General features: G+C 41.2%; 5 protein-coding genes across 7 annotated transcripts; 2 read left to right on the top strand and 3 right to left on the bottom strand.

Annotated features, from left to right (window-relative positions):
- Positions 1-141: 141 nt before the first annotated feature.
- On the top strand, positions 142-8,677 carry LOC116619410 (glutamate carboxypeptidase 2-like). The gene is made up of 7 exons (XM_048722702.1): positions 142-501; positions 1,310-1,526; positions 2,185-2,382; positions 3,098-3,383; positions 4,616-4,903; positions 5,489-5,580; positions 6,120-8,677. The coding sequence occupies exons 1-7, from the start codon at positions 254-256 to the stop codon at positions 7,014-7,016; spliced, it is 2,226 nt and encodes a 741-aa protein (XP_048578659.1). The 5' UTR covers positions 142-253; the 3' UTR covers positions 7,017-8,677.
- Positions 8,678-9,545: 868 nt separating this feature from the next.
- On the bottom strand, positions 9,546-11,178 carry LOC5500979 (CDGSH iron-sulfur domain-containing protein 2 homolog). The gene is made up of 2 exons (XM_048722703.1): positions 10,831-11,178; positions 9,546-9,849 (listed from the first exon to the last, which is right to left on the bottom strand). The coding sequence occupies exons 1-2, from the start codon at positions 11,125-11,127 to the stop codon at positions 9,760-9,762; spliced, it is 387 nt and encodes a 128-aa protein (XP_048578660.1). The 5' UTR covers positions 11,128-11,178; the 3' UTR covers positions 9,546-9,759.
- A 158-nt stretch (positions 11,179-11,336) lies between these two features.
- On the top strand, positions 11,337-18,817 carry LOC5514528 (sodium/hydrogen exchanger 9B2). Of its 3 annotated transcripts, XM_048722665.1 has the most exons (8): positions 11,337-12,179; positions 14,008-14,183; positions 14,489-14,595; positions 15,341-15,602; positions 16,263-16,399; positions 16,723-16,803; positions 17,608-17,730; positions 17,824-18,014. In XM_048722665.1, exons 1-8 carry the CDS (start codon positions 11,581-11,583, stop codon positions 17,869-17,871), a joined length of 1,533 nt encoding a protein of 510 aa, XP_048578622.1. In that variant the 5' UTR covers positions 11,337-11,580; the 3' UTR covers positions 17,872-18,014. The 3 variants fall into 3 exon arrangements, with proteins under 3 accessions (XP_048578622.1, XP_048578620.1, XP_048578621.1); XM_048722663.1 differs by lacking the exons at positions 16,263-16,399; positions 16,723-16,803 and adding an exon at positions 18,202-18,817 and having other exon boundaries at positions 11,382-12,179; positions 17,824-18,124; XM_048722664.1 differs by lacking the exons at positions 16,263-16,399; positions 16,723-16,803 and adding an exon at positions 18,202-18,817 and having other exon boundaries at positions 11,383-12,179; positions 14,008-14,153; positions 17,824-18,124.
- Positions 18,788-22,116, bottom strand: LOC125560613. Its single transcript, XM_048722417.1, has 3 exons — positions 22,102-22,116; positions 19,731-20,271; positions 18,788-19,653 (listed from the first exon to the last, which is right to left on the bottom strand). Exons 1-3 carry the CDS (start codon positions 22,114-22,116, stop codon positions 18,863-18,865), a joined length of 1,347 nt encoding a protein of 448 aa, XP_048578374.1. The 3' UTR covers positions 18,788-18,862.
- Positions 22,117-22,237: 121 nt separating this feature from the next.
- Positions 22,238-26,223, bottom strand: LOC5500983 (tripartite motif-containing protein 45). The gene is made up of 3 exons (XM_032369357.2): positions 26,120-26,223; positions 24,407-24,593; positions 22,238-24,170 (listed from the first exon to the last, which is right to left on the bottom strand). Exons 2-3 carry the CDS (start codon positions 24,590-24,592, stop codon positions 22,557-22,559), a joined length of 1,800 nt encoding a protein of 599 aa, XP_032225248.2. The 5' UTR covers position 24,593; positions 26,120-26,223; the 3' UTR covers positions 22,238-22,556.
- Between the last annotated feature and the right edge of the window lie 846 nt (positions 26,224-27,069).

The following is a 27,069-nucleotide window of genomic DNA, read 5'->3' on the forward strand; positions in this document are numbered from 1 at the left end:
GATTAAATGGCGTGACACTCGAGTCTAGGCAAATTACACGGATTTCGACAAACAAATGTAAAAAAAAAACGTTATTCCAAAAGCCCTGGCTGTGGCCTCCCCTCCCCTCCCCTCCCCTCCCCTCCCCTTTCAAAGCTCCAATTTGGACAGCCCTTTCAAAGCTCCAATTTGGACAGCGACAAAAGGTCGAATGACAGTCTATGATCCCAAGTGCAGTTGTTCTGTGATACTACCCTAGCAGCTCTACCTCGAAATGGCTCTTCTCGATGATGTCGAACACAAAAGCCCGCCGTTATTAAAATACCGCCGTAGAATCGGTATAGTTCTAGCTGTTGTGGTAATCGTTATCTTCGTAGTTGGCTTTCTGATCGGTTTTTTCTCGGCCCCCCGAGGTAGCAAGCACGGACCTGAACATGGCTCCTCTAAACCCGAAGAGCAGGTCGCGTACACAGATCGTATGACCGACTCCTTGAGGGCTCAGAACTTGGAGAACTTTTTGAGGTAATCTATTGCAAAGGAGCATACATAACTTTTAGATAATTTGTGATCTCGCAGGACAAGTGTTAGCTATGAAACTGGACTATGTCGACGCTGTATAATTTTCGCACTATAACTAACTACTTCGCTGGTTTATACTTTTGTTTATTAAACTTTAATCCGACAGGGTGTAATATTCAGACGAGATACTGAGACAGCATACGAGACAAAAGACATCAAATACTGCGAAGCCCGAATCTATTTGTATTGATCATCTAAGCGGAAATACATTGTTAAATTGTAAACATCACCATGCATAATTGTTGATAAACTCAACTTCTTATCGTGAGTAAAACGTGTATCGTGTTACTTTCCTGCTGCTAAAATTTAGATTTGTTATTTCTTTGCTAATTACTCGTGTCTCTAATTTACATATCTGACACAACTTTGTGTGGCAATACAGGCCCGATATTATCCATTCTGACACAAACTCGACATGTTTATTTTTTTATTGCTTTTGATTGTCTGTAGTGATTTGAATAATTTGGCGAAATGCATTTGCACTGCATATGTGCAATAAAAATCCAAATTACCATAGCAACACCACAGGGATACCAAGGTTGTATATTAGGTGCTGCAAATTATACTGAGGCTGGTTAGCCTCAGTTGATCGGAGAGCTCGATTAGTTTTCGGGATCTAAAGAAATTACTCAGAAGGACGCAGAAATCCCATCGGTTTATCTTGGTTGTGGTTCTCCAGGTTCTCGAGCTCATACGCCCAACAACCCTCTACATACACGTTACGTTAAAATCAACTGTATTTCAATTTCAGGGAATTCACTAAACGCCCTCACATGGGTGGGACCGATGAAAACCGGAAGTTAGGTGAATACATCCGGGACTTGTGGTTGAGTTATGGATTCGACAAGGTGGAGATGCCTCGATATGATGTTCTCTTGTCCATCCCACCACGTGACAAACCCAATGCCGTCAAGATCATTGATGAGAGAACCGGGGGGGTGATTCTTGATGTCCAGGGCCCAGAGAAGGTATAAGTCATAATATGCGCTGTGTAGTGTAACGCAACCACGTGTCACGCAACACTATGTCACACAACACTTTCTCACGCAACACTATGTCACGCAACACTTTGTCACTCCATGTCATGGGAAACCACCCCTTGATACACTGTTTACCGCCATGCTGCGTTACACGTTATTTTCCGTAACGTTATTGTTCCGTGACGTATTAATTGCGTCACGCTAGTACCATGTCACGCCAGTTACCTTGTTACCAAATAAAACATATCATATCAAAACAAATCACATAATACGTAGTGCCATAAAAGCCAGCGCTGTCTCGAAGCCTGCAATGCATGCGTTTACCCAGTGGTTTTATAGCGAAAACCAGCCTCGAGCGATTCGTAGCCGCTATCTTTTAAAGCAAAAATGAAAAATGGGGGGAGGGAGATGATGAAGGGAAGATAGGTATCCTTCCCCTCCCCCTCCCCCATTTTTTTTTTTTGCTCAAAATCGAAGATTGCGGCTATTAATCAAGGCTGGTTTTTCGGTATGAACACTGTCTTGTGAATCCACTAGCTCCACTACTTTTTCTGGAGGAGTTAGATAAAGGCGCCATACGGTTATGATCAATATTCGGTCGGCTTTATGCTCGGCTAGACTTCGGCGCTCCACCTCTTTCCTGCAGATTGCAGAGCCAAGCGAGAACGACACCCTTGTCGCCCCACCATTCCTTGCGTACGCGCCAGCAGGTCATGTGACTGGGGACCTATTGTATGTCAATTACGGCTCGACCCAGGACTTCGCCAAGTTGCGTGACATGAACTTGACCTGTGACGACAAGATCGTTATCTTACGCTACGGTAAAATATTCCGAGGTGACAAGGTAAGACTTCAGTCAGTGCGGGGGGGGGGGGCATCTAGATCGTGGGGACTTGGGCGTGGCCAAGAGGGCCCGGGCGCCCCCTTTTAGCAGCAGTAAATACAGTAAATGTATGAGAATTGTGTGAGAAAATACAGGAGAAAATGGGGGCCTTTGGGACCCCTCCTGTTAAAAATCCTGGCTACGCCACTGTGGGAGTAGTGGGTATGGCATTCTCAATATGTAAATCCTGCGGACGAGAGTGCCGTGGAACAAACGGAAGGAATCACATCGAGTAAGCTTAGGAAAATGTTCACATCAAGTTTTTGTTGATTACTCTAAGCGTTATTTCCGTACGTTTGGGGGTTCAGGCGACAGGCAATGAAAGTGCATTGAGCAAGCTAATTATATTGTTTTATATGGGTTTTCTCCTTGACGTAACTAAGATCTTCCGTTGTTTTTTGTACGCCGTCTGTTCCATTTTCAGTAACATTCTCCCAATCAATATGTGAGCGCTTTTCTAAGCGTTTAAATAGTGCGCTAAAGGGGGGTCGAAGGATTTCATAAATAGATATTGTTCAGCCTATAAACAAGGAGGAAATCATCATTATGCCATAGTTAATGATAATGCCAATGAAATATGTATTTCTATCGAACCCCACAACGATCCCTCCCCTTCCCTCCCCTCCCCTAAAAAGTCAAATGGTCTGATCCTGTTTCTCTTCTTTGGATGGGTCAGGTTAAGAATGCAGAGAGATGTGGCGCGAAAGGCGTACTGATTTACTCCGATCCTGCTGACTACGTAGCCGCGGGCGCAGGGACATTCCCAGACACTTGGTGGCTCCCGCCTTCAGGGGCCCAGCGAGGGACCATATATGCTAACAATGGAGACCCCCTCACCCCAGACCTCCCGGCAACGGATGGGATTTACCGGATTCCGTTTAATAAGACCAAAGGCATCCCTGGTATACCCGCCCAGGCTATGACGTATGGGGATGCTGTGCATTTTCTGAGTAGAATGGGAGGTAAGCCAATGCTCTTAGCCTTGTCACGCAGGATAACCTTGTCACGCAGGATAATCTGTCAGGCAGGATAAGAGGAAAGCCTTGTCACGCAACATAGCCTTATCACAAAAGATAAGAGGTAAGCTAATGCTCTTAGCCTTGTCACGCAACATATCCTTATCACAAAAGATAAAAGGTAAGCTAATGCTCTTAGCCTTGTAACACAACATAGCCTTATCACAAAAGATAAAAGGTGAGCTAATGCTCTTAGCCTTGTCACGCAACATAGCCTTGTCACGCAAGAGGTGAGCTAATGCTCTTGGCCTTGTCACGCAGGATAAGAGGTAAGCTTTGTCACCCAACATAGTCTTTTCATGCAAGATAAGAGGTGAGCTAATGCTCTTTGCCTCGTCACGCAACATAGCCTTGTCACGCAATATAAGAGGCAAGCCTTGTCACGCTACATAGCCTTATCACGCAAGGTAAGAGGTAAGCCTTGTCACGCAACATAGCCTTGTCACGCAATATAAGAGGCAAGCCTTGTCACGCAACATAGCCTTATCACGCAATATAAGAGGCAAGCCTTGTCACGCAACATAGCCTTATCACGCAATATAAGAGGCAAGCCTTGTCACGCTACATAGCCTTATCACGCAAGGTAAGAGGTAAGCCTTGTCACGCAACATAGCCTTGTCACGCAATATAAGAGGCAAGCCTTGTCACGCTACATAGCCTTATCACGCAAGGTAAGAGGTAAACCTTGTCACGCAACATAGCCTTGTCACGCAACATAGCCTTGTCAGGCGACATTGGAGGTAAGATGACGTTCTCATTTTTGTCACCCGACATTTAAATCAATTTAAAATGTTAAGAAACACTTGTATACTATATCTTGTTTACTTTTTTACTATATCACAAAGAAAGGCAATTCTGTGTTGATTTATTTAAGCGAAATAAAATTTCCGTTTCTAGATATAAACTCATGCAAGCCCTTCTCTTAGACGCACCACTGATCTGCTTGGGTGGTATTGAATACAAATCCAGCCAAAAATAAATAAGATCGCTTTTTCACTTCTTCGAGGACTTAGAACGTAAAACGTTTGGGAAAGCGCCTTGTTGCAGATAAAGGGTCGGTGGTTTGTAAACGTTGTAGGCTTCAAAAGTACAAAATACTTGTTTATCTCAAAATGCTTCGTGAAAACCTACAGAAAATAATTTTCCATGACAAACCTCAATGAGATTGTGTTCTATAGGAGCTGAAGTGCCGGATGGATGGTCAGGACGTCTCAATATCACCTACAGACTCGGCCCAGGCTTCCGTGACACAAACCTCCGAGTTCGCCTCGAGGTCAACAACGAGTTCGTGACGCGCTCGGCTTATAACGTGATTGGTACGATTCGAGGGGCTGTTGAGCCTGATCGCATCGTCATGATCGGTAACCATAGAGACGCTTGGGTATTTGGTGGGGTGGATCCGTCCAGTGGGTCAGCGGTTATGATGGAAGTGGCACGTGGTTTTGGAAAATTGATGAAGGAAACTGGTAAGTCGGGAGGGAGACTCGACAAAGATAAAACAAGGGACTCAGATTCCGGGTTCACTGCTCTCGTATATAAAGAGAAACCTTGGTTTATTTCACTAAGTGTATCATTGACGAGCAAGGTCGTAGCCTTCAAAGGTGAAGTGGGGGAGACAGCTAGAGCCACGCCCCTACTGTTCCTTGTCATTAGTTTGAATACTTTTCGGGGGAGGGGGGAGTCCCTTCGCCCCCCCCCCCCTTGCCACGGCCCTGACGAGGGAGTTGACACTTTGTAATCAACCTTTGCAATCAATTCTACGGAAATTTGAAGTTTTTTTCCAAGACCCAGCTACCTCTAGTTTTCATATATTGAACACCTTTTGAATTAGAAGTGGCTTCTCTGAGCTTCACGAAACATACACCCGCCAGCTTTGATTAATTTATCTGATCCCGCAATACCTAAGCTGACCATATAGCTTCGTCCCCAGGTCCCTCTAGGCTGCGCGGTCACCTTTCTTGCGACGTCACCTTGTGATTTCCTATAAGAAAATGACCCAGGACGTATGGCATGTATAGTCTTTATACCATTCCTCTTACATTGTTTCCCAGGCTGGCGTCCTCGTCGTACCATCATGTTCTGTAGCTGGGGTGTCGAGGAGTATGGACTTATCGGATCGGTGGAATGGGTGGAGGAAAATCAGGTATTATGAAAAACTTTTTCATTGTGAAATGGTGTACCTATTTTGCACCGCACCACTTGTAAGAAAAAGCCAGAAGAAAATATAAAGGTAATAGAAATAGAGGACGGGCTTGGTAATTTTATTTGTATGATTCATTTGAATCACCAAGAAGCTACGATACTTTCTGTGTGAATCCAACGAAAATAACTTACTACGTATTTGGTGCGCACAGATAAAAAAGAACGCAAAACCGTATCAAAGTTTTGCGAAACCGGAAAGCGCGTCTCTAAAAAACCGTACCAAAAAATGCCAAAACCGTAACAACCGCGAAAATTTCAAGACAAAACCGCTTGGTCATCGTTTTGTCACGTTTTCATGGTAAAATCAGCACAGAATGATGATTTACGATATTTCAAATAACGTATTTAAATGTATATGTCTATTTCTGGTTAAAAAAAGAAAAACCCTTGCCAACGAAGAGTCCGGTGGATTTCGCCATATTTTTTTTTTAATCAATTTCCTGAATTTTTTTTTTAATCGTTGTATGTTATAATCCACAGAAAACCTTGGCGGACCGGGCCGTCGTCCATATAAACCTTGACACCGCCGTCAAAGGAAACTATAGTTTCTCAGCATCCGGGAGCCCTTTACTGGCAGAGTCCATCTTCAAGGCAACCGCCAAAACCACGGACCACAGCAAGACCCACACTGTTTACGACACTTGGAAAAGACTTCGCCCAGCTCCTGGCGGGAATAAGCCAATACTTGGGACGTTGGGGTCTGGGTCTGATCATGCGCACTTCGCATATTTCGTTGGGATTCCTTCCATTGAGATGAGCTATGGATTCTACTCACACGGAATTTATGGGTACCCTGTGTATCACTCGGTTCATGATACCTTCTACTGGCAGAAGAAATTTAACGATCCTCATTTTCTGAATTTTCTGACGATGGCACAAGTGAGTGGGCGTCTAGTAATGGATTTCAGCGAACCTGCGCTACTCCCTTTTGAATTTGGACAATATAAGGAGACGCTTCTCAGTGGGATAAAAGCATTGGATAAAAGCTATGGCGATCGACTCAAAGAGAAAAATATCACTTTGGAGTACGTTAAGGATGCGATAGAAACCCTTGAGGAGGCCATGACCAAGTTCACGGCACAGAAACAACAAGCCTCAACCACTGAAGATTTCGTAAAGCTTCGTATGCTGAATGACCAAATGATGCTCTTCGAGCGATCATTCATCTGGCCTTATGGGTTGCCAAGGCGACCAGACACACGTCATGTGATCTTTGCCCCGGAGATGCATAATCAGTATGGGTCTAGTATGTTCCCTGCAATTGGGGACACCCTGTTTGATATTGAGAAGACAGGGGACTGGGACCTAGTTAAGAAACAAGTCTCTATCATAACTCATAGCATTCGCTCTGCCGCATTGGTCTTAAGGGTCATTTAAGATATAGTAACCTAGCAACCCAACCATACGTAAGAGTTAATGACCGAGACCCGATGCAATAAGCGATATACATCCCGAGGCCGCAGGATGTATAAGCTTATTGCCGAAGGCTCGAAGTAATTAACTGACTTATTACGGATTGACAAAGGTTTCCACGCAAAAATGTTTTTCAGAATCTTAATCTTTGAAGTTGAACCCTGATTGAACAAAGAGTGGTGTGGAGGATTAAAACCCCATTAGCATATATATCGAAAAGTTATTTCTTCTGCAATTTCTACGGCAATCAAAAAGGAAAACGATTTTAATAATCAACCACATCGGTATTTGCTTAATAGTCACGAAAACTATTTCGTCCTTGAAAACAAAGGCCTTGGTATCTTAATTGTACCAAATACAAAGAAGAGTTTTCCCTGCGCGGCCAGTTTATGGCATTTTACAATGGGGGTAGTCTATATGTGTTCTTTATTTGTAGGAAATAACAATCATGCAATAAGCAAGTGATTTTCCTTTACAAAAGGAGCGTTTGAATGAGATGTGTTGCACCCTTTAGTTAGCTTAATTAACGCTCGTATTTTTCTGAGATGGAGAGCGACGAAGACATGTCCGAACTGACACAGAATACGTTTTCGCGAGTCGAATAGTTTCTCCCGGATTTTGATCTTGTCGGAACGATCCTTGGTTCCCTGCTAGCAGAGACCTCTTTTCTCTGTATTTCTCTGGGCTGCCCAGCGAAATACAGAGAAAAGAGGCCTCTGCTAGCAGGGAAGATCCTTGGAACAACAAACTGTAATATTACGATTCTAAGTGAAAAATAAGTTGAGAAGAGAAAGGACGACAGGATTCCGGAGAACACGAAAACCAACACGGTGTGGGCTGTTCTTACCTGACAAGACTGGGCAGAAGTGAGGAATAAGAACCAGAGCTGTGGCGGCAGGATCGGATAGTTTCGTAAGTTTCGATAGTATCAAAGGTGTTCGATTGTAGTGTTGATGAAGTAATGATAGAGGATGTTTGTAAGGTTGATAAAGTAATAAAGAGCCAGGGCGAAAAAGGCAATAAACCCCTAAAAAGACCTGCAGATATAAGAAATTAATAGTTGAAGTTTGTCATTTTTATGGTCCAATAGATTTTGGACAATTGCAAAGTTAAGTTCCAAATGGTTGGGTTTTGATATTCAGCATGGAAGAGTGCAGGTAGTCAATTGATTGAATTGCTCATTATAAATGCAAGGGTTGTATACGAGCTTCCCCTGGATACATCCTTGCATTTATAATGAGCAATTAAATTCAATATATCAGCCCCGTTCTTTCCTGCTGAATATCAAAACCCTCCCCGGGCTCTTAGCTACTTGCATATTATAGAGGTTTCTACGTGAAATAAAGCCCTAAAAAAAAACAAAAAAAAAACAATGGAAACCGTGTCAATCATGTAATAATAGATGATATTAAATGGTAAACTCAACAAATATTATTGTATCCTAACTTAATGAATCCTGGGGTCCAGAGACTAAAAGTCCACTTCACCCACCCCCTGTTAGAAAGCAGCTTCTTTCTCTCTCTCCAAAAACAGCCTCTTTCTTCCAGGGTAAACTAAATAATATATAATAACAGGAGAACATGCTCTCCTGATAATAATCAATAAATATCTCTTATGTAGCTTTATATTCTTATAAATTTTGTGACACTAATATTCTAGCTTCCATAGACCATAAAATGAACACATATCAGGTTGTGTGTGGGAAATGCAGGCCCAAAAAGTAAATGAAATATTACCCTAAGCCCTTCCAGTTCAAGGAGCTCCAACTCTTTATCTGTCCTAAGTAAATGAATCCTGGGGTCCAGAGACTAAAAGTCCTCTTCACCCACCCCCTGTTAGAAAGCAGCTTCTCTGTCTCCAAAAACAGGTTGGAGGGGACCTACATTTAATGGGAGACTTCTGTACAGCATACACTCCTGTCTCACATTTTTTTCTCACTAACACTTTCCCCAGGCAGCCCAGGAGGGTGGTGTAAGACCCTAACCCCCCCCCCCCCCCTTGATCACACACTATTAGGCGAGCTCTGGTGCCAAACAAAACTGGCAGACCACCAACATCTTACAGCACTATGCAACACATTGCTGGTCCAGACAATATTTTGCTGCTCTTATTTTATGCAGGCCAACTATCAAAGAATTATTTCCCATGGATTATGTACTTTTAGAAAATGCTTTGAACTTGCTACACTGGTTAATGTGCAGTTGCTTACCTAGGGGGTACACAGAGTGCACACCCCCCTAACCTGGTTCCAGAGCCTCAAACGTCTCTCTATTTAGTGGCCAGTGAGCTTGAGCTGACCGTCGTCACAAGCTTGCTGGTCACTATAAATAGAGGACGTTCAAGGCTTTGGAACAAACACATTGGGTACAAAAAGGTGATTTATTTGTAAAGGATTTTCAAATATGATACTTTTATATAATGATACCTAAGACTGTGCTCCGTCTCTTAGAAAATCCTGGGAATGCACCTGGTGTAATAAAGAAGACGAGGATGTTTATTTTTCTTTTATGACAAATTCAAAGGATATAAAACTCACATCACTTATTTATTTTACAGAAGGATTACCATACATATAATAGGCCTATTCAGTAAATTTCACATAGAATACCATAGTGCCAGGATATGTATTTTCCCTGTTTGTTGCCAGATATAGGGTTCTGACATCTTCATGCACAGGTCAAAGGTAACAGTATGGCAGTGCAGTCATCTATTGCTTCTTTTTGTGCACTATCAGTGGGCCAACGTTGTCTCCTGTCTCTTTGTTGTGAGCACCGTGAGAACCATCACAATATGGGAACTGCAAAGAGAAGGATCATGATATTCTAAAGCTCAGTCATAATGCAGACACATTTTAACACACATTTTGAACATTTTAACTAGTGCATCAAAATCAGTTGGAGAACACAACATATCTGTGCAAAACAAGGCACATTTCAGCCAATAGGTTTCACTATTAGAACTTAGACAAACAAATTCTATTCTTCCTGTCCTTTCGGTTATTGTCTACCTTCCTGATTTAAACACAAGGTTCCACTATAAATGGTAAAGCTCCTCCCACCCCGGGCTCAAATTTGCAATTATAATCACAACACTGCCAAGCTAGCAGTCACAAATTATAAGCCTGTAAAATTGCTTATTTCTGAGCCTCAGTTGGTTGGAATAAAACTAATTTGCTCTCCACTCTTTCGGTGCAAAATTTTGAATTTTGCACTATCCGTAATCTGTAAACGCATCTGCATAAATTATTCTTGTGCTGTGATGAAAATGCTTGTATTTTAGAGCATACACAGCTTGGTATAGCATTATTTTACAATAAATAGGAACATTTTAGGTGGAAAAGTCTAGGAATGATATTTAATTTGGAGCAATTGTACTGACATGTTGACGCATTGACGGCTGATTGATAACTGATTGTTCTTGAGCCCAGAGGTGGGAGAACTTTTCCTTATAAAGCCGAACCTCGTGTTTAAGTCAAGAAAAAAAAAAGGAGAAAAATATGCCCCCTTACCCCCCCCCCCCCCCCCCTACCTCATACCTCTCACAGAATTATTGTGAAGCCAGCAGTATTTAGGGAGGGAGGGAGGGGAAGGGCATTTCATTCCTAGGGGTAGGGGCCACTTTCTTAATTTGGACAGGAAATAAGTTTTAAGGGGAAGACTGCCGGCCAATGGTTTTATAACTTACTACAGACAAGCAATCAACAATCACAACAAACTGGTTAATTATTCACGTATTATGCAATCACCATGCATAAAAAATATGATATCCTCATTCCTACCTTTTTCGATCTCCAGCATCTACAGAACACAGCTTTGTCCCCAATATCCTCAATCTCTACAAAGTCAGCTACTTTTTCCTTATGTTTGTCTTTCTCCAAGTTGACCATTTCGTCTTTTTTGGGCATGAAACATTTCACCAGAGCGTATACAACAACTGAAGTCGTTGCTACCAAAGGAACAAGCTGTAGAACTTGGTTGTGGTCTAGTTTGAAGATTCCTCCAATGGATTTCGGCACAGGGAGGTTTTCTAGATAGTGTGGTAGGCTAGAAGTAATAAGACGAGAAAGCGCTTCCATTTTGCTGAGTAACGCTCGGGAGACAGGATCCTTGTTCGGGCCACGTGACTTGTTCCGGGTTACCTGTGGAGTCACAAAAAAAAATTTCTTTCCATTTTCCAAGCGAGTTGAAGAAAGCCACGCGACTTGTTCCGGGTTACCTGTGGAGTCACAAAAAAAAATTATTTCCATTTTCCAAGCGAGTTGAAAATTTTTTTCAACTCTACAAGTGTCAAAGGATTTACGTTGATTGATCCCGTCTACTAGAGCTATCAAAACACATCTTAGCAAAGTGTTATTTATTTCTCAAAGGACACAGGGTGCCCAAGCAACAAGTCAAAATAACAAAAATGGCGCCTTTGGAAACTCATGCACAAAACGCCGGGGTTTGTTTCTATTTACTGTTCTAGCACCACTAACATGTTATACCGTAACGTATTCTGTACATAATATATCTGTTGTGGGAAATACACAATGAAAGGTCAAAATACAGAAACACTTGAACTCAAAGTAACCGAAAACAATGGCGAGACACAGAACAGTGAAAACAGCAAAAGTGACAATGGATTTCAAATGATGCTTTCCGGCTTGGGCTTCACTCGTCCGCCTTCCGGCTTCCTAAGCCAAGCGTTGACTCGATGCCTAATTGTTCTCGTGTCTTATGGAGTTTTATGGTCTATTACTGGACATGAAATGCTTCCTGGTGGAAATCTTTTTGGCATTTTCATAATTTTAATGTGTGCAGCGTTTGGGGGATTTATCACTACGCGGGTTTCCTGTGGCGTCTTACCATCATTGCTTGGGATGCTTATTGTTGGGTTTCTACTTAGAAATGTACCTGGAATTGATGTTGCTAAGCACATTGACAAGAAATGGTCAGCGACACTACGAAGTATAGCCCTAGTGGTTATTTTAGCCAGGTCTGGGTTGGAGTTAGACCCTGGAGCGTTACGCAGACTGAAATTTACATGTGTACGACTGGCATTTGGACCTTGTATTACTGAGGCGGTGACAGTTGCTGTGGTTGTGAGATATGTTCTTGATATGCCATGGCTATGGGGGTTTCAGCTAGGGTAGGTACATCCCCAGAACCCTAGGGGGGTGGTGGTGGAGTGGGGTAGTCACTTAGATATTAAGCATGACAGAGAGGTGGTCCTATCATACCTGTCAACTCTCCTGCATTAGGTGGGAGTCTTAAGATTTTGGACCCCTTCTCCCGCTCTCCTGCACTGAGAACCAAATCTCCTGCTTTTTAGCAGTCTTTATCGCTTCCAAAAAAATATTCTATAAAAAATCGTCTTTTTGCCTATTTTGTTTTAAAATATTTGAAACTATAATTTCCTTGCGTAGCACAATTTATCTAACACCCTCACGAGATCTATAAGTGGATTTGTGTGTGAGAGCTTTCTATACGGCAAACACCTGCAAGGTTAAACCTAACCCTCCCCTAAAAAAATGAATATACCCCACCCCTCCCCAAAAAAATTCTCAAGCTTTGAGATTTTTAGAGGTTGACAGGTATGTCCTATGCATTCTTGGCTGACATATAGCAGCCCGTTCAGAAGGCCTAACATAACTGGCTGAATTACCTCATTGTTCTATTGCACTCCCGTTCTACTTTTTATCCATTGTTTTGTCTGTGGTGCATCAATCCACTGAGGTGAAATCTTCTGAGAGCTGATAAATTATCCTCTTCGGGTTTGCATGTTTAGTCCTCAGTATATAATTTTTGATTCATCAACTTTACCTGATATTTGTTTTTGGTATTATCAGGGTCAGGTGTTTTATATTTTTTATATATTTTTCTTTATTTTGTTGGGAGATGGAGTGGATGATAGTGAATTTTCTTGGGGGCTGGCATTTCATCTATTTGTTTTTAAATACACATACCCCCAATTACAAGCATTTATAAAATAATTGGATTTAGTACAGGCACTCTGTTTGGTGGGATTGGTCTTTTTCATTACATGATAAAGGTCACATGATGACGCAGCATAAAATAGTGTAAGGGGAATTGTTGCAGAATAGTTAGTCAACAACCCTGTGAATTCCAACAAACTTTTACCTTTTACACTAAAAAATATTATTCTTCAGGAAAAAAAGTGTCCCAGGTAAATAGGAAATTGCAAAATAAGTCTAAGTAGATGAACCACCAAACAATGTAGTAAATATAGCTTGGAATTTGAAGCAAGTTTTAAAACTGTTTTTTGTGCACATGCTGACATGCACTGGAATGACGCCATGAGTGCACACTGTTTTAAGCTTTTTTAGGATTAGGATTAGAAAAAAAAAATTTAATAGGATTAGAAATAATTTTATAAAAGAAATAAAACATCCTTTTGTGCCTTCATTGAGTTTTGAAAACCTCGTTGCTGGGAACTCTTGAACAGACGTGGAGCACTCAACCTGCAGTCTTGTGCTCCACTGATCTGCTCTTGAATTCTCCCAAACAAAGCACGCAAATAATTAATTGTTGGTCAATGCTGTACAACTGTAGCTTGTAAAAAAGGTCTATGATCTATGCTATTTATTTTGCATTTTGTTGTTATCCTCTAGCCTTGATTATTGATATAGACAAAGATTATCAATATATATGATTATCGATATAGATGAAGCCTTCAATGTCAGGGAAAAATCAACTTCTGAAAAACAGAGTACTGTCCTGTATATGTAGTTTCACTGGCGTTTTGAGCGTTAGCTTTTAAATAAATTCTCTTGAACATTCCACCATGGTGTAGACCACATAGAGTAGTTATTCTACAGCTTATCTGTAGTTTTTTCTATTCAGTTATTTTACAGCTATTGTCTGTAGTCTTCCTAGTCATAAGACCTTGTTATTCTAGAGATTGGTTGTAGTTTTTCTATTCATGCCATATTACTAGTTTTCACTTTTTTTTCTAGGTTTGTGTTGGGTGCTGTTTCTCCAGCTGTGGTTGTACCACAGCTGTTGGTTTTGCAAGCTAAGGGTTATGGTGTGGAACAAGGTATCCCTACTCTTGTCATGGCTGCGTCTTCGTGTGATGATGTCTTGGCCATCAGCTTGTTTGGTGTGTTTGTTGGTATTGCATTTTCAAAAGGTGAGCATTACTAGTGCCTGGCTCTGCTGGCTTATAACTGGACATAAGCCAGCTGGACATAAGGTCATGGTGTTGTAAAATGGCCATTGTTTCCTTGAATCAGACTGATGTTCTCTTTTTAAAACACCAGTACAGTGAGGCTGAAATGTCAAGATTTTGACTTATAAATGATATTTTTATCAATTTATTTAAGATTATTGAAATGTATTACATAATGAGAAATAAAAGCAATACTTGTGTTTTACAGTTTTATACAAATTCACCAAATACATATGCTCCTTTTGCCTTTTTTTTTTCTTTTTCAGGAAACTTATATTTCAACATCTTCCGTGGTCCAATAGAGCTTATCATGGGTATTGTGATAGGCATCCTTGTTGGTGTTGTGTGCTGGTATCTACCGAACAACCAAGAGGTATGCTAAAAATGTGCTGTAAAGCCGATGAATAAGCCCTCTGTCATTGATACACCAGGAGCGCAATAGGGGACTCTCACTAAGAGATCACGTGACTGTTTGGGGAGCAAACTAGCGCACGGTAAGTCTTTAGCGGCCAAATTACAACAACAAAAAGCAACTTATTTATTGCTTATGAAAAAAGCCAGAATTCTTTTATTTCAGAAAAAATTTAGTTTCATTTAAAATTTTTATTTTTTTGTCCCTCTCCAGTGTGACAGGCGCAGTTATTTCTAATTTTTTGTTTGATTATTTTGTTTTGAGTTTGCCACCCAAAAAGGTCACGTGATCTCTTAGTGCAAGGCCCCTATACAATCTGCTTGATGCCACCCTCAGTGACAGTCATTTCTGACAATACACACAAGGGGGCACTTGATTATGAGCCTTGCTCTGTTGTGTCTTTCGCACCAGTACAACTTAGTTAGTGGATGTTACTATAACAACATGGGCAGGGCAGTAGCAGGCCTTGGATAACTGGTGAGGGGTGTACACAATACGGAGACATTAACATAACTGGGGGGGGCACTGCCACGCCCTATTCGTTATTTCTTATAACTGTTTTATAAATTGGGGGGAGTCTGTCCTGCCTCCTATTGCTCAACAGCACTGGATATCTGCAATATTTGTAGCTAAATATTCTTAATTTGTTGGCTTTTTTCTGCTAATTTATTTGGAGGGATATGTCATTCTTTGCTTTTTCCCTCAGACCAACAGGCTGGGTAACAGGTTTGTCCTACTCGCTGCTTTTGCTCTGCTTTCTGTATTTGGATGCAATGCTGCAGAATTCTCTGGGGCTGGTGCACTTGGAGTACTCTCTATGGCAACCATAGCGGGGCATGGCTGGGGTGATGATGAGAAGGCAGCAGTCTCTCGTGCCATGGCTGTACTGTGGGAGTTCTTCCAGCCCCTTCTGTTTGGTCTTATTGGTGCTGAGGTCACTTGGGAATACATGGATGTGAGCCTTGTAGGTGGGTATCTTGACTTCTTAGACCTAGTATTATACTATATACTAGTATTATACTATATACTTTAAACTGCATGCTATGTATACACTACTATATACTTTAAACTGCATGCTATACTAGATTATCTTTAAAATATGTTTGAAAAATATGATTCCTTGTTTTCAGTGATAAGACTAATGATTCCACAGGTGTCCCAAGTTCAGTGGCCTTCTCGTATGAAACCGCTTTACAGTTTGTATATGAACATAGAAACGTATTAAAGATAAAAGAATTAGTAGTGGATTTTGGTGTATAATAAAAGCTGAAGTCTAAAAAGAAGTCTCTGTGTCGTTTTCTTTCCCATTTAAGCCATTTTGGGAGTTCAGAGGAAGGTCCGAAAACGACTAAAATGGGAAAGAAAACGACAAAGAGACTTCTTGTAAGACTTCAGCCTTTATTATACACCAAAATCCACTACTAATTCTTTTATTTTTAATACGTTTTATGTCCATATATAAACTTTAGTATTGAAGCAGTTTCATAGGAGAAGACCACTGAACTTGGGGCACCTGTGATGATTCTGAATAATTGTTAATTTTTAGCACCCAACCAGTACGACACAAAATCACCAACACATTAGTGTATCTGCTTAGAATCAACCAATTGGTGTATCTTGATCAACAGGTCGTTGTATAGGAGCACTCTGCATCAGTCTCCTTGTCCGAATGATGATAACAGGTGTTCTTATGGCTGGGAACAACTTAACTCTAAAGGAGAAAGTATTTGTTGCTATTGCTTGGCTTCCTAAAGCGACAGTTCAGGTAAGGTTTTTCATTAGAAACCAACTACTTTTTGAGGACTTGCACAGTAAAAGAATGATTTGAGTGTTATTTTGAAATTGCAGTGGATTCTAGAATTATTAGTTTTTTTGTTTTGGTTTTATTTTACCATTCAGGTGTATTTAACATGATTCCAAGTACAGCACCTTAGAAGCATCCTACAGTACAAAAATACATGTGTTGACATTCTGCCCCCTCCCCAAAAAATCTAACCCCTCTCCCACAACAAATACTTGTCAATTCTAGGTATACATTGCTTATGGTAACTGCCCTCAAATTAACCCATGGGTGTCCTCTTCTTCCAGGCGGCCATAGGATCCATGTCTCTTGACATTGCCAGAGAGAGAGGCTATACTGGTAAATTCCAGGAAGATCTTGGTGTCCAGGTATGTAAATTCTCCTTACTGTAATTCTTACTTCTTCCTTGTGGGGGTGTGGAGAATTTGATGTGGAGTTGACAGGGCTGTGGTGGCAGATGTTTCACATAGGATGGAATTAAAACCACCCATATCAAAATTTTAGGATGTCTCATGTCAATAATAATTTTTTTATTATTGGGAGAGAACTCAAAGACAGTCCGAGTTGACAGATAGACCCAGTTATGCGAGTAGAAATTTCCAAATGAGCTGGCAATCATTTGCCATTATTTGAGAATTGCAAGTTTTTGTTATCAAAATAGTGGCATCTGGCCTTCGAGAGATTTTAGATAAGCATTCTTCTGCACATTGAGACGAAATTGATCTATTAATCTAAACACAATAAGACTAAGTTAACTTTTATTCAAACTTATAGTACATTGAAATTATAATTATGGTTGTTAGACCGTTACTTCAATTATGGCAGCACTTAAAGCTGCATTATCACCAGTTTACTTCAGGAGGTCCGACGGAAACCTCAACCCTTAAAAGACAAAAGAATCCATTAGAATCCGAGATATTTAACATGCCATCCGCTCTAAATTATCGATCATATCCTTTAAGAAACTCTCAATAGACACACTGCTTTCAATATTTAGAAATATTTTTCGCGTTTTCTGCTAAAAATCATCCGAGATTGTTACGTAATCTACCGGAAGTAAACTTGTGACAATACGGCTTTAAGCTAACTAAAGGGTGCAACACATCTCATTCAAGTTTTTATAAAGACATAATTATGTATTGCATTGCCTTAAAGCCATTTTTTTTTCGTAGATCGTTACCATGGCAGTGCTGTCAATCTTAATAACTGCACCAATCGGCGCCGTCGCCATAGCCGTATCCGGCCCAAGACTTATGAGACAAGCGCAGCCTGGGCACGACAGTCAGGAACCACAGGTAGACCAACAGCTCTTTCCGAATTCTGAAGATCAACAAGGGGCAGGGCAGGAGGATTGCAAAGTTTAATATGCTGGCCCCTTTGTTCTACAGTGGAACAAGACAAATGTGTTGCTATGCACTCAAAGTACACCCGTTTAATATGCTGGCCCCTTTGTTCTACAGTGGAACAAGACAAATGTGTTGCTATGCACTCAAAGTACACCCGTTTAATATGCTGGCCCCTTTGTTCTACAGTGGAACAAGACAAATGTGTTGCTATGCACTCAAAGTACACCCGTTTAATATGCTGGCCCCTTTGTTCTACAGTGGAACAAGACAAATGTGTTGCTATACCCTCAAAGTACACCCGTTTAATATGCTGGCCCCTTTGTTCTACAGTGGAACAAGACAAATGTGTTGCTATGCACTCAAAGTACACCCGTTTAATATGCTACACCAGCCCCTTTGTTCTACAGTGAAACAAGACAAATGTGTTGCTATACACTCAAAGTACACCCGTTTAATATGCTGGCCCCTTTGTTCTACAGTGGAACAAGACAAATGTGTTGCTATACACTCAAAGTACACCCGTTTAATATGCTGGCCCCTTTGTTCTACAGTGGAACAAGACAAATGTGTTGCTATGCACTCAAAGTACACCCGTTTAATATGCTGGCCCCTTTGTTCTACAGTGGAACAAGACAAATGTGTTGCTATGCACTCAAAGTACACCCGTTTAATATGCTGGCCCCTTTGTTCTACAGTGGAACAAGACAAATGTGTTGCTATACACTCAAAATACACCCGTTTAATATGCTGGCCCCTTTGTTCTACAGTGGAACAAGACAAATGTGTTGCTATGCACTCAAAGTACACCCGTTTAATATGCTGGCCCCTTTGTTCTACAGTGGAACAAGACAAATGTGTTGCTATACACTCAAAGTACACCCGTTTAATATGCTGGCCCCTTTGTTCTACAGTGGAACAAGACAAATGTGTTGCTATACACTCAAAGTACACCCGTTTAATATGCTACACCAGCCCCTTTGTTCTACAGTGGAACAAGACAAATGTGTTGCTATACACTCAAAGTACACCCGTTTAATATGCTGGCCCCTTTGTTCTACAGTGGAACAAGACAAATGTGTTGCTATACACTCAAAGTACACCCGTTTAATATGCTACACCAGCCCCTTTGTTCTACAGTGGAACAAGACAAATGTGTTGCTATACACTCAAAGTACACCCGTTTAATATGCTGGCCCCTTTGTTCTACAGTGGAACAAGACAAATGTGTTGCTATGCACTCAAAGTACACCCGTTTAATATGCTGGCCCCTTTGTTCTACAGTGGAACAAGACAAATGTGTTGCTATACACTCAAAGTACACCCGTTTAATATGCTGGCCCCTTTGTTCTACAGTGGAACAAGACAAATGTGTTGCTATGCACTCAAAGTACACCCGTTTAATATGCTGGCCCCTTTGTTCTACAGTGGAACAAGACAAATGTGTTGCTATGCACTCAAAGTACACCCGTTTAATATGCTGGCCCCTTTGTTCTACAGTGGAACAAGACAAATGTGTTGCTATACACTCAAAGTACACCCGTTTAATATGCTGGCCCCTTTGTTCTACAGTGGAACAAGACAAATGTGTTGCTATGCACTCAAAGTACACCCGTTTAATATGCTGGCCCCTTTGTTCTACAGTGGAACAAGACAAATGTGTTGCTATGCACTCAAAGTACACCCGTTTAATATGCTGGCCCCTTTGTTCTACAGTGGAACAAGACAAATGTGTTGCTATGCACTCAAAGTACACCCGTTTAATATGCTGGCCCCTTTGTTCTACAGTGGAACAAGACAAATGTGTTGCTATACCCTCAAAGTACACCCGTTTAATATGCTGGCCCCTTTGTTCTACAGTGGAACAAGACAAATGTGTTGCTATGCACTCAAAGTACACCCGTTTAATATGCTACACCAGCCCCTTTGTTCTACAGTGAAACAAGACAAATGTGTTGCTATACACTCAAAGTACACCCGTTTAATATGCTGGCCCCTTTGTTCTACAGTGGAACAAGACAAATGTGTTGCTATACACTCAAAGTACACCCGTTTAATATGCTGGCCCCTTTGTTCTACAGTGGAACAAGACAAATGTGTTGCTATGCACTCAAAGTACACCCGTTTAATATGCTGGCCCCTTTGTTCTACAGTGGAACAAGACAAATGTGTTGCTATGCACTCAAAGTACACCCGTTTAATATGCTGGCCCCTTTGTTCTACAGTGGAACAAGACAAATGTGTTGCTATACACTCAAAATACACCCGTTTAATATGCTGGCCCCTTTGTTCTACAGTGGAACAAGACAAATGTGTTGCTATGCACTCAAAGTACACCCGTTTAATATGCTGGCCCCTTTGTTCTACAGTGGAACAAGACAAATGTGTTGCTATACACTCAAAGTACACCCGTTTAATATGCTGGCCCCTTTGTTCTACAGTGGAACAAGACAAATGTGTTGCTATACACTCAAAGTACACCCGTTTAATATGCTACACCAGCCCCTTTGTTCTACAGTGGAACAAGACAAATGTGTTGCTATACACTCAAAGTACACCCGTTTAATATGCTGGCCCCTTTGTTCTACAGTGGAACAAGACAAATGTGTTGCTATACACTCAAAGTACACCCGTTTAATATGCTACACCAGCCCCTTTGTTCTACAGTGGAACAAGACAAATGTGTTGCTATACACTCAAAGTACACCCGTTTAATATGCTGGCCCCTTTGTTCTACAGTGGAACAAGACAAATGTGTTGCTATGCACTCAAAGTACACCCGTTTAATATGCTGGCCCCTTTGTTCTACAGTGGAACAAGACAAATGTGTTGCTATACACTCAAAGTACACCCGTTTAATATGCTGGCCCCTTTGTTCTACAGTGGAACAAGACAAATGTGTTGCTATGCACTCAAAGTACACCCGTTTAATATGCTGGCCCCTTTGTTCTACAGTGGAACAAGACAAATGTGTTGCTATGCACTCAAAGTACACCCGTTTAATATGCTGGCCCCTTTGTTCTACAGTGGAACAAGACAAATGTGTTGCTATACACTCAAAGTACACCCGTTTAATATGCTGGCCCCTTTGTTCTACAGTGGAACAAGACAAATGTGTTGCTATGCACTCAAAGTACACCCGTTTAATATGCTGGCCCCTTTGTTCTACAGTGGAACAAGACAAATGTGTTGCTATGCACTCAAAATACACCCGTTTAATATGCTGGCCCCTTTGTTCTACAGTGGAACAAGACAAATGTGTTGCTATACACTCAAAGTACACCCGTTTAATATGCTGGCCCCTTTGTTCTACAGTGGAACAAGACAAATGTGTTGCTATGCACTCAAAGTACACCCGTTTAATATGCTGGCCCCTTTGTTCTACAGTGGAACAAGACAAATGTGTTGCTATGCACTCAAAATACACCCGTTTAATATGCTGGCCCCTTTGTTCTACAGTGGAACAAGACAAATGTGTTGCTATACACTCAAAATACACCCGTTTAATATGCTGGCCCCTTTGTTCTACAGTGGAACAAGACAAATGTGTTGCTATGCACTCAAAGTACACCCGTTTAATATGCTGGCCCCTTTGTTCTACAGTGGAACAAGACAAATGTGTTGCTATACACTCAAAGTACACCCGTTTAATATGCTACACCAGCCACTGTCTGCTACAGTGGAACAAGATAAATGTGTGGCTATACACTCAAAGTACTTTCAATTAATAAAGAGACCTCATTATTAAGGAAGTCTTAAAAGGTCCCTTTTGAAGGGGCAGTTGTCATGGTACTGCGCATGTCTGGAGTCAGTGTTTATTGTGGGCTTTTAATTGTCTACAAATTGTTGAACTTTAATATCAATGCCTTGTTAAAATAATATGCAATATTTTATTGAAAACTTTGTTTATTGACAGTGATCATTTCCTTTGAAGTCTCCCACATGTACCAAAGGCTCATAAGTAAATATTAGAATTTGAATGAAATTCATTGTGTCTGGGCCGGGTGGCTATTGCAAAGCTCTTACCATGACAGATTCATGGTATTGAAAGATTATTACATTTTCAAGGTTTTTTTAAAGATTCATACATTCTCTCTTAGTTCACTTTGTTATTGAAACTCTCACTATAATAATAAGTCTCAATAGAATTGGTTGCACAATTCAATCAAGATTGCAAAAAACAATTATTGTGCTCTCCTGATTTGAATTTTGTCTATGTTTATCAAAGCTGTACAAAAAAAACATGAACGAATTCGAGAATGACATTGCAGAATCGTGTTTTAGGTGCAAGAAAACATCCCAATTATATGTGGAAGACGATACCGATCCTACAGACATGATAATGATCCCTACTTTGATCCTGGGAATAACAACAATACATTAAATCCTTCTATTTTCATTTCTATACTCTAACTCTTAAGTTTTTGTAACTCGACTATTTTTTTTAGCTTATTTCTTCTTTTTAGATTTTAAGGTTTAATAATGTATAATGTAAACAGAGCAGGGGTGGATCTAGCTTTTCGCTAAAGGGGGGGTTTGGCTCAATGACAAAGGGGGGAGGGGGTGATTTTTTTTGTTACATATGGCTTTCTAGCAGCCCAAAGGGGGGTTAAACCCCCTAAACCCTCCCCCTAGATCCGCTACTGCCGAGGTGTGGCCTAGTACAGTATGGCTTTTAGCATATATCGCAGCATTTAATTCGTACCATCCTACAAAACCTGTAATGGGTTAGATGCCACAAATCATGTAAAGCACAGTTCAGGGTTCAGATTGTTCCTCTATTTCCCGAACTGTGGATACCACTCACCATGGGTATATAAGCAAACGGGAAAGTTGATTCCACTGAATATATTCCTCCGTTCTGTGCGCTCATTATTAATGATCATTCTTGCGTTCTGCCCATCCCTGCTTAGATAGACACCAAACACGTCACCATCCTTCCATTCATAACCTTTATAATAAATGAAATAATTTGGCTCATTAGCCATTAATTTTTCCATCCAAGACTGACCCCAAATCTGCCGACCCTCACTTGATTTATGATCTACTCCAAGCTCAGAATCAGAACTTGCTCGAAGCAATTTGACTCTCCAAGCGACATGTTCCTTCTTTAACAGTAAGAGAGATTTGGAAGGCTTCTCAAACATTTTGACCAGATCACTCTCTGGTCGCACGCTCCATTTGAATGGACTGCCTCTGACATTCTCACCATTTACTTTAACTGACAATTCATAATCACCGTCATCAGGAGGCATGTACTTGAATTCATAATTCGGAAAACAATAATATTGCGGTTTTTCAACAATCAACGGGGTCACTTTATCTTGCTTGGGCGATGTCTTTCGAACATAAGCTTCGACACTCACTTGTGCACAATAACATTTCTTCTTGCTGTCGTTAACAGCAACGGAAAATGGTATGAGCTGCTGTGCAAACGTGGAATAAATAATCCCAGGCTCTGAATCTTTTCCCATGGTAACGACGCACTGCTTGGGGTCAACGATTACCTCACTTTTTAAAGAAGCTTTCTCGGTCACAGATTTCCAGAAATACTCGTCTACCTTTAAGGTATTGAGCATTCTTTCAAATAGCACATCTTGGATGGTGGTATTTGCAAGATCTGATAGTCGTGACAGGACCTCCCTTTTCAATGATAACACCTCAACTTCGTTTCCTGGACCTGCCTGACAAACACGCTCTGCGAACTTCACACAGCTATTGCAGTTTGAGTTGAAAATAGAGAGGTGATTTTCCTGAGAATCAAGTTGCTTATTTCTCTTCTCATAATCAGAAAAGACCTCATCTTTTAGATTTGAGCGCATCTCTTCCAAAAGGCTGACTTTGGCATCTATAAATTCATCAATTTCTGACGTCAACGACTTTCTTTGTGCTTCTATTCGAGCCTTCTCACTCAAGACATTAGCCTGTACTTGGGATAAATCCACTTGCTTGGATTTTACTTCTTCAATTTTGTCCTTGATTAATTCTTTCTCTCGATCAATGATGTTGCTTGTGAAGTCATATTTGTGAGTTTGGTGGGCTTTGATTACACAATCTCGGCAAATCAGTTCGTCACAAGTGTCACAAAACAGGGTGAGCTTTTCTACTCTGTGGTGTGGGCAATAGTGCGACTTGCAACTTAAAGTGCCTTTAACTTCTTTAATACCTTTTATCTTATGCTGCTTTGTTCGCAGAAGTCGTCTGTGACATGTGATGCAGAACTCACACATGAACTCGCAGCAATCATCGCATCTCCCAGTAGCAACATCACTTTGGCAGGTTTCACAAGTGATAGAGATGTCGCCTTTATTTTCTTGATCCACCGACATCTTTTCAATCAAATCAATTAGCATGAAATCCACTTTTAGACTTTTTACCTCTTCAACACTTATCTGTAAAAAAACACACATTATATTTGAATTGAAATCCTTCTCAGCATTGGTATTTGAAAGGAGAAAGTTGAGAGGGGGACTAGGGCACAAAATGGTATTCAAAGCAAATCTAATTGCAGCAAGACAACTTAACACTACACTCTTTAGTTCCTGCCTACCAACCTTATTTAGTAGATGAGTTTACAGTAGGTGGCCATTAAAATATTGTGTTTGTGACAAAACGTTATCAACTGTACCTCTATTTTTTCCCGGCACTGGGGGCAAGACACTGTGCATTCCTTGCTGTGCTCTACCAGACTCTCCAGACAGTGCCGACAATAAGTGTGCAGGCAGGCTAGAACTCGCGGGTCTTGGTACTGCTCCAGGCAAAGAGAGCATGTGACATCACTGACATTAATAGGAGTGGTCTCAGAATCAGCCATACTATGACAGAAGGTATAGTCAACAAACATTTTACCAACCATAGATAAGAGTATTACTTTCTTAAAACTTTTTTTCATTCATTCACTTTCACACAGCAAAGTTTTGCAGGTTTTGCAAAATTTTCCAATCTTGCCTTAGTCTTATTTGCAGATTATTTGAAAACACAGAAACCACCAGGAATGTAACTCTCACTTTTCCCAGACTTTTCCCTATAACTGTGCTATTGAGTGGTACGCTATATAGTGAAATGTACTGAGGCAAGTGCCAGGTGATAAATGCCAAATGATAACTCCTGCCAGATAAATATGACTTTTTCCATTCTTTGAGTGAAAGGTAAAGGCATAATATTTCATATGGCTTTTTTTCCTTCCATGTCATTTACAGAGATGCCAACCCCTAGACTTTGAAGGTTTTTTTTTTTGGGGGGGGGAGGGGGGTACTGGGGGTACACATTTACATCATGGTGAGACAGTTATAACAATTAGATTTTAATTTTTAAATTGTTAATTCTCTTTTTTAGTAAAAGCGGGAAGATGGGAGAAGGGTCCAAAAAACGGGAGACTCCAGTCGGAAGCTGGAGGGTTGGCATCCTTGCATTTAGTTGTACCCTTTGCATTTGACTTTAATTTTGTCATTAGGGGGTGAGGGCTTTCTTTAGTTCTGTTCAGGGTTAAAATTGAATCCCCCACCCTTTCCCAGGACAATGCAAGTGGGGTTTCAAGTGACTAGTGAATAAGTGATGGTTAAAGTATTTTTTTTTTTTTTAAATAGAGCCTCGGGTATCCAGGGTAGACAAAGCATGTCTTGAGTTCTGGACCGTGAACGCTGAAGTTATAGATGGGATACAAGTACATTTTGCTTTCGAAAGAAAGCATAGTTTGGTAATCTCTTCGGATTCTTTTTGATAGCTGTACATGTACAGTGATAAAAACTCTACCTAAAGGTGCCGCGGGGGGGTCAGTGTTTTGTCCTAACCAAAAAGGCACAATCACAGGACTAAAGGCGTCTAATTCCATTTCCTGTCTGGTTCGTTTCCGTCCTTTCCTGTCGATTTTATGATAGATATTTCGGTGGAGGACGACTCCTAGTTTCAAATCATGTGCTGGATATATAAATTGCTTATACTTACAAACGATTTACTGTACTTAACTTGAAACAGCGGAAAGGAATTTGGACTGTCTATCCAAAACTTAACTAGGACCGACTTGCAAAACGCAAATCCTCTAAGCTCATTATTAAGGCCTGTATTAAAAACCGATCCATCTGTCTGGCGGAATAAGATGTGTGTTCTTTTCCGAATTAAACTATTGACCACTTCAATGCTTAGGGAAGTCGGCATTTTATAGTGATTACGCGTTTTGAGTATCACCGCCTTTGTGTGCATATTTAAAGGAGTTTATCCCACATTTGTACTGAGTATCAATGGACGAGACCAAAAATTGAGAGCTAGATGATAAGTGTTAGCTGCATTCTAACAGTTCTAATAAACGCTTATAATAAAGGCAAATAGGGGATGTAAGAAATACCTGAAAATCCAAACTTGATCAGTTGATCGAGCAAATGATCCTTGTAGCCAGTTGTAGAGATTACCGCTGACAACTCTCGTTCCCAGGACTTTGGGACGTGTGGAGAAAACAAGATGGCGGACTAAAGTTGACTTCACGAACTATACACCGCTTCACTGGGTTTAATCCACCAGTTTTTACCCATTTATAGTCGTAAGAGTCTCCGTGTTTTGTTTATTACTTCGTTCATGTTATTCAAACGATTTATTGTTATCTATCTTATCATTGTCAGAACGACTTCAACATCTTTGTCAATAAATTGGGTTGTCATCGAGGAGTATTTATCTTCATGTTGAAGTCGTTGACTATAAATGGGTAAAAACTGGTGGATTAAACCCAGTGAAGCGGTGTATAGTTCGTGAAGTCAACTTTAGTCCGCCATCTTGTTTTTCCGACGGCAGCAAAAACCTCCCTCAGACAACCCCCCAGCAGCCCCTTCGCAACCTGACAGGGCCAGGCAGGCTGCCTGCCCGGATTGCCGCGCTCTGTTCCACGTATTTTCGGAAGGGACCAGGGGCTGGAACAGCAAGCCACACCAGACGTGCATCATGTGCCACCGATCCCGCCGTCGCCGCCACCGGCCACAACAACCACCCCATGCCCAAAAGCCTGCAGTCCAGACAGTGGAGTCAGAGCCGATATCTCAGATTGCAGCGCTCCACGACAAAGAAGCCAACGCTCCCCCACAACACACGCCCACCACCCATGGCACTGTGCACAAGCCTACCGCTGTCACGCTTGATCACCATGTCTTCACCAAAGGCGAGTGGAAACGAGCACGCCTCCGCGCACACCCAACCGTCCCGATCACCGTGTCGCTCGATAAGCAAACCACAACCAGACATAGCCACTCTGCACGCAATTCGTCTCTCCAAGCTGAGGTCTCGGCCATAGCGGACACTTGCACACAA

Source organism: Nematostella vectensis, chromosome 15, assembly GCF_932526225.1.
Source record: "Nematostella vectensis chromosome 15, jaNemVect1.1, whole genome shotgun sequence".
NCBI classification, from domain to species: Eukaryota; Metazoa; Cnidaria; class Anthozoa; order Actiniaria; family Edwardsiidae; genus Nematostella; species Nematostella vectensis.